We start from the raw sequence: 11242 nt of genomic DNA on the forward strand, positions 1-11242 counted from the left end.
TTTACCAATTTTAGGCGTTTTTGTCTATTTTCTTAAAAACTAGAATAAAAGATAGATAGAAACTTTAGATAACAAAAAACATCAGCAAGACAAGATCTACAAACAAGTCAAATTTTACCTAAATAGTTAGGAGACTCTTTAAAGGAGTGATTACCCTTAAATGACGATTTTGTAACCCTCTTTTGCGCTTTGGGGGAAAAAACTAAAATTAAAAGGAAATTGAAAAAAAAAAATGTAAACATAAAAAAATGATCAGCAATACAAGATCAACAAAAAGAGATTTTTGTCATGAATTCTATTCAAGTCCACAATGTTGAAGATTGTAAATTTTTGAAGATGCACATAGACCTAGGTGAGCGACGCAGGTTCTTTAGAGCCTCTAGTTCCTTTTGTCATAACAGATGTGTATTATTTAAAACTGCATATACCTATAATAGTTTGTTTAAACACGTATAATGTATGCGACCAACGCTTTCAAATTATCTTGAAATCGATCAAAATCAACCACATTTGAGCTACGGTCAACAAGGATATATCTATGAAGTAAATAAGTGCTATGATATAGCGTTTCGGAATTACTGAGGTAAGACTGGTTATAATTTCACTAAGTAAGCATAAAAGATTTATACTTATTGATACAAGTACATGTATTTTCAGGGTTTTGAAATTCTTTTTCACAGATGTAATTACTTCTAATAAATACTATTTCACTTTGACACCAATGTACATTTCATAAAACAACGAATCGAGTGCCTATTTAGCAATATGCATCAATATTCTGGCTTGAATGGCATACTATTTGGTTAATACTTTTATCATTTTGTTGGTTTAAAGTCCGCTAATATCACCAAACATTAATAAACAACTGTTTGCATGATATTTATATAAATGTTTTATAAAAGCTTTATATGATAAATTTCGTTGTAAAGAGTAGTGATGTAATTTATCACCCCGCGAACGAGGTCACAGCAGTGAACAAAGAACTTTATCACATTGATTGACACCCATTTCTACTTCTCTCACATGTAATTTTGAATATCGTAACGTATGCAAACAAATATACAAACACAGATTATGTATTTCTATGGTTTAAGGTGGAACATTGGTATATATTTTCTCAGAATGAAATTTTCTTATACTTTTGTTAAATGTAGATTTTTGCCTGCTTTTTCAAAAATAAATTAAAAAGTAAGGGTCACCGTGCTATTTTGTAAGCTACAAGTCGTGCATAATTGCCCAAATGTGCATAGATTGTTCATGAAAAAAACACTTTTTTGTTAATAAAAAAAAAAAATCTATGAGATAGAATTTTGAAATAAAATATAAGAAGATAGGTTACAAGATATGCTTTAAGAAAATAAAAGGTAAAACTGTTTCACTGTCGTTGTTTACTTTTTTGCTACAAATCAAACTTTAAAATTTTTTATCATTCCTTTATAAAAAATTTACTATTTGAGTTATTTCCCCTTAAATGGCTCAGTTGACAATTCGATTCGAACACACACAAATACTTGGTATTTGATAAATCAGTCTGAATAATGCAATAAATCACTTATTTTTCTTTATTCTAATAAACAGTCTTACCCATTGATTGCCAATCTGTCTAAAATTTGCAGATTTAAATAAAGAACTAGACCTATTGTCAACGGCTATTTTACAATCCAAGATGGCGGTATACAGTTAACCTACCTTAATTATTTGGGCGTAACGATTCCTGTTAAAGGTTTATATAGTAAAATCGTCAGACGCAGCAAATATACATATATATATATTTCATTTTCTAAAATTGGGTCGATACCGCTGCTGGTAGTGCAATTCCCCGAGGGCATTCCCACTCAGTACTGAGTGCGTCGGTATACTGACAATTTCCTTTCTCAGCACAGTAGAGTGATATGAAAAATTATCGCTAGAAACTAAGGGAGCACGTGCCCGTTGTCAATGAAATTAACAACGTCGTCATAGGTAAAATAGCGATAAACAGATTATCATTGGTCATCTCAACTCGATTGCTTTTCTCACTTTCGCCATACCGGCTCAAGCGAGAAAATCAATCTCGTTGAGATTATCAACGATAATCTATAAGTACATCAAACAATATGAAACAGGTTTTGGCACACACATAAATCATATTTACATCTGAGAATAACTGAGAATAAAAACACTAATTTTGGTTGTCATTTAAAGTATTAAAAATTTTCATTAAAAGTTTCAACAAAATAATATAAATGGTTTCTAAAATCGTCATAAAGAGGACATCTTAATAAAACATATATAAAAAAAATGTTAAGAAGCCAAGGTTCAAACTCTTTAAAGTCGGATTTGTCCTCTCCATTTAGGTCTCTTTTGTTTACATATAGCTCTTAAAGTAGTTAAGTATTTATATATTCTTTGCTTTCAAAAGTTTTTGTTTGAACGTTATTGGTGAAGGTAATTCCAGAAAAGCGCTTCGTCCGCTCGAAACCCCACTGTAAATTGAATGGATTACAAAAAAAAGAAGAAAATAATATTTTGGGGTTTTTTTTGGCGTCCGACGCGCTGTTCTAAATTTACCTTCACCAGGAAAGCCAAATATTTATAACCAAAGATGTATAAGTACCGAAACTGGTAAAGATCTTATATGATAAAAAGAGTAACTACTAGTAACTAAATTGTAACCATAGTTTCATAATTACTTAATTTATAAACGGACAATTTAAGAAATGTTTCATATAAATCATGTTAGTACAGAAGCACTGACTACTGCGCTGAATATAACCTCAGTGACGTATGGCCCATCAGCAGTTGTATCTACCCAGTGTCATAAAAAATAAACATAACTTTGTGCATGAGTTCGAAGCGCGTTTCTGGATTTATCTTCATCAGGATCACTCAAATCCAAATATCTGAAAGCCAAGGATGTAAAAGTACCGAAACTAGTGAAGAGCTTTATGATCAAAAGAGACAAAACAAGCGACATGATTCGTTGCAATTGAAACAAACTAAGGTATCAATTTAAGTGAGGATCGAGTGTATACTTTTGATACTATAAGGATGAGTTTAGGCCAATATACAGTACAGTTTGTACTATGGTTTCGGAAATGTTTTACAACTGTATACAACAGACAGAATCAGTAGACAAACAAGCACATCAAGTAAGTAGAAAACTAATACTTGTTCGTCGGTGTTTGACGTCACGTAATCTATACTTCAAATGAAATCAATTAGATCCGGTGCAGTATTTAAACATTCCAGAGTAGTACCACGTACATCATTTAAATTTCCGATCGATACCCTATACTTATGTTTGAATATGCAGTCACCCGGAAGTCTACCTGGTAGACCTTTGTAGGTAACATACATTTAATACACATACGAAAAACCGTTATACAGGTATGGGATATTATATATAAATTTTTTTGAAATTTTAGCCATATTCATAATTATGAAATTCGTTCTGTTAAAATGCATACATAATGATATTCAATGTTTTCTTTAATTTTGAAGATAAACACCTGAATTAGTGAATTAAGCAGGTAAAAAATTGTCCGTAAAAAATTACATCCGTTTTATTTAGAAATCAATATAAACACCCTTTTCAATATTCTACACATGTTCAAAAGATAATTGACAGTTTGACCATATTTATACGCGCTACGGGAACCAATGATTGTCTTTGCATGAAGGTGACAAGAGGATATCAAGGGGCAATTAAAATAAACCACAATGCCAACCAAAACGGACAATATCATGACAAAAAGAAAGAATAAAAACACGAGAATGCGTACAACAGTTTACAAAACACTAAGGAGAAAACTTGAACTTTATGTCAGGATTGAGTATATCCCAATTGCTACTGTAAAAATACAAGAATGAACGCATTCTTTGCTACTCAACCTATGACTTACCTGGGATCTTTGTATGTTTATATACGTTAAAATATTCCAGATTACTTTCCTACTACATGTATGATATGGATCTGATACTGGTACTTTGATTATTTTGTCCAGATAATGTGACAGAGACTGAGGTTTTTTTCAGCAGTGTTATTCATTCATTTCAATATATGATACATAAGGTGTGTCAAGGTCAACATGTCCAATATATAAGGTTTCAAAGCGTAGTAAGCTTGATGTGATCAACTATTTTTCATTGGAGTGTGAGAAGATAACAAAACAACAGGCATAAGAATAAACAAACCATGGGCTATTGCAACAATCGAATAAACAATATTGACATGCGTTAAATCTATCCCCAATTTGAATATTTTTCCAAAAAATACTGGAAATGAAGTTGGCAATTAACATGGACATTAAGTATTTCATATTCAAAGCCTGGTACCCTCTGAAGTTTTTTTTCTGGTAGCAGAAAGTCCTGTAGGTTATAAGAAATGTATAAGTAACATTTTAAAGTGTCAAAAGAGTGCCGAGCTCGGCAAGAATCATTGTATGTGTGAAAATAGTAGGGTTGTAAAGGAAGCTGGCGTATATAAGTATTATTCTCAATGCAATATGTTCCTTCTTGCTCAAGGCGGCAAAAATGTTACTACCCATTGCTTCTATATATTCTGCAATAAAAAAATCAACTGATTGATAAATGAAAAGTTTCACAGTGGAAAATAGCGTTGAAAAGTTTATGAACGACGGACAGTCTATTCTCAAAGTGATGACATTAGGGTTTAGGTAACCCTTTGGGTCATGTGAGCTAACAAGGAGCTACAGAACACTCGCATTAAAGGAGACGAACCAATTTACCCTGTTTTCGTTTCACTCAAAGGTTCAGAATCTGAAACTTGCCAAATTATACTGGAAAGTGAATATAAAAGAGACTTTATCACATATGAAATAGTCTTTCACAATTTTACATATTTCCATAAAATAAAAAAGTTATATTAGTCAGCGCTACATGTTGTTGCTAATGGCATTTTGATACAAAACTGAAATTTTACACGTTTTATGTGTAATTGTGCATCCAAGGACATCGCTTACCAAAATTAATCAATGTGTTCGCGAAAGACATTACATAGTTTTACTCCCAACATATGATGTTGGGTTTTTTTTTAACGAGGTTCTTCTTGTTCATTTTTGTGATAATTACTAAAAGTTTGCCAAATTCTCATAAAAGTGCAATTTTGGATCATTCTCTATGCGTTTATAAATAAATGACATGTTTAAAAATACGCCAAAACATTGTTCGAGCCTTAAAGCACACATATTTGAATTTAAGTAAAGATCGAAAAATGTTTGAAAATGGCCCTGATGTGAAATAAACTCACAGGAACATGTAACTACATGTACTCCTTGAAGTCTAACCATAAAGTGTATATATGTAATTTCATAACTGATAATAATACACTTGTAATGACTTTACTTACAAATTACGTCCATACGGACCATAGCAATATACACAAATCATACATGTAACATCAACGATAGCACTGTTCATTTGCTTTTTGTGCTTTGATACTAATTTTGTGTCATGGATGGATACCCCATATCCTTTCTTTTCTATATATTACAATGAACAGACAATTACATAGGCAAATGATCATTTTATTATTTTGTCATAAATCTTAATTGGTTGTGACGAACATATATGACTTTATCATATATACGATCTTTTCACAACGTGATTAAAATTTGAAGAAGTACAGGTAATTAAAAACAATGTTTTAATTACCCATATCTTGTCTGATTTGCATGTAATCAAATATTCAATATTGTATATACATTTAAAGACATGGAATAGAGTCCGATGTTTTGTTATGATTTCAACTGCAATAGAAGATTTTGATTTAATAATTCATATAATTAATAAGACTTGGCACAATTTAAATCTAGACATACTAAAGTTAATTTTTTTAACTTGTTTAATGAGTTTGAAAAGTTCTACGTACTACACGAATTAAATAATGAGGACGAAGATATATCATATTGTGTGAAGAATAGTTTGTTTTATCCTTTGCCTTTATATTTAAATATGAAAATAGAAACTGCTTCGGACGCATGAAATTAGTTAACGTGTTGTTTTCATTTTTTATTATTTTGTACATTTACGTTACCATGAAGTACAAAATAATAAAAATTATAGATGATAATTATGGTTTTATATTTGTTTTTGTCGTTCAATGTTATTCGCTCCTTCCGTAAGAACTGTTTTTTTATCATTAAGTCAAATATATAATTGTCCTGTTTTAACACTTTCGATATTTGCTTTTTTTTATATATAGAATTGACATACCGACAACTGAATGTCAACAATAGTTTTCAAACAAAAGTTGCAGCAATGAGCTGTGAAGAAAATCAAAAGAATTCAAGCAAAAGCAAAGTACGAGAAGGAATTCTAAAGAAATCCCATAAAAGTCAAGATGGAGAAAACGCAGCCCAAGTACCTGTTCCGGCTAACAAAGCATGTGAACTGTGCGAAGGTGCTTCGTACGAATGGAAATGCATCGAATGTAACCAGTTGGTATGCACAAGATGTAAAGGTATTCATAAAAGGCAAACTGCTACGAGGAAACACCAGGTCGTCGACATCACAGATGTCGGCTCCGATACTGCGACCAAGTCAACATGCGATACGCATAAGCAGTCGTACACCTTATACTGTAAAGATTGTACAGAACTCGTGTGTAATAGATGTATAACTACTACACACGAGAGTCATAGATTCTGGGACGTTGAAACAGTAGTAGGCAAAAAGAGGAAACAACTGGAAGAATGCGTCGAAACCTTGAGAGAAAGTTTTCGAAAGTCTAATGAGATTGCAGACAAATTTCACAGGGAAAAAAAGAGGGCTTTGAAAAGTTACGATTCTGTCATAAAGTCCGTTAACGAAAACATCAAGAAAATAATCGAAGATCTAGAAAAGGGTAGAGAGAGTCTGACACAAATGATCGAAAATGCTAAAAGCGAGGCATCGCAAGATGTAAAGCAGTGCGAAAAAGAATACGAAAACAAAAAGAATAGAATATGTAGACTGATTAATGAAAGTGAGTTAGCTTTACAATCGGACGATAGTATTCGAATTGTACAGCACCAGGCATCGGTAAAAGACCTTATAGGTGTATTGCCACCCGAAGTTGAAGATATAGAAATAAATGTTCCGAAATTTATACCCGTATACGATAGCTTTCCCTTAAAGACAGAGGACATTATAGGAAAAATACATATCGATGCAAGCAGAGAACAAAAGAAGCATCCACCACTGAGAAAGAAGGATTCTATTCTAAGTCGAATAAGTATTGACGCTGATGTTGGCTTAATAACGACAACTTCAATTAGACACTCATTTCGAATTGCAACGCTCAGCGACCGAAGTGTAGGATGTATCGCCGTCAGGAGTGATAGTGAAGCATGGGTTGCATGTCCTTATGATCAGAACGTTTGTTTAGTGCGCAGGAACGGAAGCCTGACAAAAGAAGTTCCTACTGATTTCAATATTTCCGATATTTCTATTACCAAATCAGGTGACCTTTTGTTATCTTCAGCTGAAAGTCGAAGCTTAAAGCTGCTTTGTAAAGATGAAATTGGATTTCGAGATTTTATGGACACGTTCCCTTCCGAACCACATGGTGTCAGTGTCGCAGGGAGTGGCGAGATTCTAGTTTGTCTTACAGATGGAGATTTTGGTCATGTGACAAGACTTTCAGAGACTGGAAAAATCAAGAAGGAATATGATACCTATGTGGTTAAAGATCAGTGCTACCTTCTGAGAAAACCCGTCCGTTGCGTGGAAACTTTAAATGGAGATATTTGGATTTTAGATGAAGCTGCAAAGAAAATCGTTGTCCTGAACAGCGAAGGGAATTTTAGGTTTTTATGGGACGGTCCAAATAACGAAAACGGCAAACTACGCATCGAGCCAAGTGGCCTTGATTGTGATGATAGTGGTAATATTTTGGTAACAGATTATGACAATGATAAAATTTATCTGATTAGTGCAGACACTACTCAGACGGAAACTTTGCAAATCGAAGAGAAGAAAGAACCCCTAAGAGATCCGTATGGTATTGCCATACATGCAGACAAGTTCGTATGGGTTGGCTGCGATGACGGAGTGGTTCACGTTATGAGATACCAGCGAGAAACATGAACATTAGTTTATCGGATTTACTGTAAATGTTATCATTTTTAGAAAAGTAACAAATATTGCACCGTTTGAAGTTTTGAACAAAACTTGCCATCTCATCATTAGAACAATATATCGAACTTCTGTGTCTACAGATTTACAATTTATACCAAGAAACGTGTTTGCGACCGCTAGTTAATGGTAGTGATACCACATTCTTTGAAAGGCAGCGGGGGTCGATCTTGTATTTCTGTTAGGATGAATATTCATTGACTTTATACATTAGAACGAATGTAACAAAATGAATGTGAAAATATACCAAAAAAATCATGTATCCGTTTTTAGAAAAAGCGGACATATCATCTTATCATCAGAACAATGTATCGAACTTCTGTTGCTACATATCTTTTGCCTGTCACCGCTATTTTATGTTAGTGCTACTCAAACTACAAAACGCACCAAGGTTCGAGTCTGTATTTGTTATTTGAACACTTATTGAGTGAGTGTAAAAATATCAATGTGGATTGTTACAATATACAAACATTGACAAATGAATTCCTCTCATAAATTTTAGAACGGCGGACATGTCATCTATCATTAGAACAATGTATCGAAATTCTGTTTCTACAGATTAACAAACCAAGAACTGTGTCTGCGACCGCTAGTTCTAAAAGGATGAATATTCATGGAGTATACAATGATGATACCAGACGAATGTTTATTTTGGAAACAAAATAAATGTGATAAAGTATAATATTAACATAAATGGTACTAATTTACCATGTTTACTGTACCAGATGCGCATTTCGACAATGAATGTTTCTTCAGTAACGCTCGAGGTATACATATTGAAAATCTTATAAAACATTGAAGCGCCGATCAAACCAAAAAATGATGGATCAATAAAAAAAAATATATTCTCATTTTTTTAGAACGACAAAGAAATTTGAATATTCAAGGACTATTAGTCACATCTTTGGAACTACGAAGATAATTCGTGCCAGTTTTAATTCAGTGTGAAATAATGATTATAAATTCTATTAAAAAAGTGCAGTTTTCGATATATGCCGTTCGCACCGAATAACATTGAAACAGGGTCAATGAAGGTATAGACAGCACTACATGTGCATAGTAAAGACAACGAAGAGACAAACTAGTCCATAGACATCTTTACAGAAAATAGAAAAAAATAATACGAACCCCTAAAGAACGAGGAATTCATGAGCTCCAAAAGCGTCATTCGTGTTTAGATTTTAATGAAACGATCTAATCGGTGGCCCGACATCATAAAACCTAATGAAAAATGTGCAACTTTTACTTGAACTTGTTTCACTAAGGTCATACTAAGTGGACTGCTCCCTCGTGGAATTAGCATATAAAAAAGTCAAAACAATAAGTGTAACTTAAGATATTTCATCAATTTAATACTTATTCGTGTAGTCAAAGTTTTATTCAATGCTACATTTCATCAATTTAATACTTATTCGTGCAGTCAAAGTTTTATTCATTGCTATATTTCATCAATTTAATACTTATTCGTGTAGTCAAAGTTTTATTCAATGCTATTTACTTCTAGTTTTCAAATACACTTTTTATTTGATTTCGCTACATATTGACGTACTACATGCATTCAGCCAATTTATTATCACACAAATGCAGGAAATCTTTATTGACTTCACGAATAAGTGTTAGGGGCCGATAGGTCTAAGTAGTCCAACTAATGTGTCACTACCCTGTCAACAATAAGGTTGTGAGTTTGAATCCCGCACGTGGCAGGTGCGCTCGACTACAATCTTAATTTATTAAACAGGAATACTTCGATTTATTGTGATATGATTACCAAGGAGACAACTATCTATAAAAAAAACCAGACAAGAAGATAAACAATCGAGGTCCACTACAACGCAACGTTATAGGAGGCCAGGGATGACATAATATGAAAGTTTTAACGATAAATCTAACTGATTTAAGCTTATAACATTTAAAAAACCAAACTCATCGGAGAACATTTAAAGAACCACTGTACTACAGGATCCTGACGTTGGAAAGGCATATAGAACATGCGCCACCACCCAATTCCTTTTAAACTTGGATAGCTGTATAACGGCACATAAGAACAAACCGTTAAGTTCAATTGAAAAGCTATCGACGTATTAGATAGTTTCTTCTAACAAAGTTATATTTGTTTAACATGCACAATATTCAAGCAATGCCTTCATGAATATTGTTTCCTTCTTGAGCGAACGGTCAAATGGTCTTAAGGGTATACGATACAGTTTTGATTCCACGGTGATTTCTTTACGAACAGTTGCATACAAGCTATTTTTCACCTAGTCAATTCAAATACGTAATAAAAAATATACCTTCATGTTCAAGAGATTAATGGGGCCGAAATTTCAGACATTTACTCAAAACTTCGGTTTTTTTTTACATTTCTATCCTTTGGATAAACATACCTAACTTTTTTTTCAAAAGATAAACACAAGCGGATTTTTGTAAAAATATTAGGAAAATCTTCTTTACATAAGAATGCTATAAATGTGTATAACAATTTTTTGGAAATAATCAATTTTTATTAAAGTTTCATATTTTTAGAAAAAAAGCGGCCTTTTTTGCTGTATATTTATTTAATTTAGAAAAATTTCATCGGTGACTTTTTCATAAAAATCAATATAATTAATCTTCATAAGTAATCAAACCTAATGTCATTTTAAAAAAGAGGGGTCCATGAACTCGTTTTCAAGTTAAATCAGTCTGAATGATAAAAATCAGTCGAAAAAAGCATCTTTTCCCGATATGTCACAGTTTGACATCGCGAAAATAACATTTTACGTTAGCAACGTCATTACCTCCCCTGTAATTGTATCGTATGCCCCTTAATATTCACATTCCGGAGAAGCAGCTCCCACTAGAGTTAAAATGAAGAAAATGTAAGCAATTATAGTCAACCGCACGGCACCTACCAATGAGAAAAACCCATACCGTATAATTGGCTACAAAAGTAAATGACTTTTAATCTTAAACGGTTATTTTGATCTGATCATCGTCTGAAAAGTCTGAAAAATAATCATTCAGTCTTTCGGTCAATTTCTAATCTTATTCACGGGGGGTTAATCCAGTAGTGTTCCGTAAAATTTCAGACAATTCAATATGGATGTTGATGTGTACAGGTGAATAAGAACTAGTGAACAAATCT

General features: G+C 32.9%; 1 protein-coding gene across 2 annotated transcripts; it reads left to right on the forward strand.

Annotated features, from left to right (window-relative positions):
• Positions 1 to 3250: 3250 nt before the first annotated feature.
• On the forward strand, positions 3251 to 8800 carry LOC127723697 (uncharacterized). 2 transcript variants are annotated; one of them, XM_052230446.1, is made up of 2 exons: positions 3251 to 3369; positions 6206 to 8800. In XM_052230446.1, the coding sequence occupies exon 2, from the start codon at positions 6262 to 6264 to the stop codon at positions 8068 to 8070; it is 1809 nt and encodes a 602-aa protein (XP_052086406.1). In that variant the 5' UTR covers positions 3251 to 3369; positions 6206 to 6261; the 3' UTR covers positions 8071 to 8800. The 2 variants fall into 2 exon arrangements, with proteins under 2 accessions (XP_052086406.1, XP_052086407.1); XM_052230447.1 differs by having other exon boundaries at positions 3255 to 3324.
• Positions 8801 to 11242: the final 2442 nt, after the last annotated feature.

The sequence above is a fragment of the Mytilus californianus genome, unplaced genomic scaffold (genome assembly GCF_021869535.1).
Source record: "Mytilus californianus isolate M0D057914Y unplaced genomic scaffold, xbMytCali1.0.p SCAF_13, whole genome shotgun sequence".
NCBI classification, from domain to species: Eukaryota; Metazoa; Mollusca; class Bivalvia; order Mytilida; family Mytilidae; genus Mytilus; species Mytilus californianus.

Excerpts from the sequence above, each read along its gene's own strand:
- LOC127723697 (XM_052230446.1), top strand. The coding sequence starts at position 6,262 with ATGAGCTGTGAAGAAAATCAAAAGAATTCAAGCAAAAGCAAAGTACGA.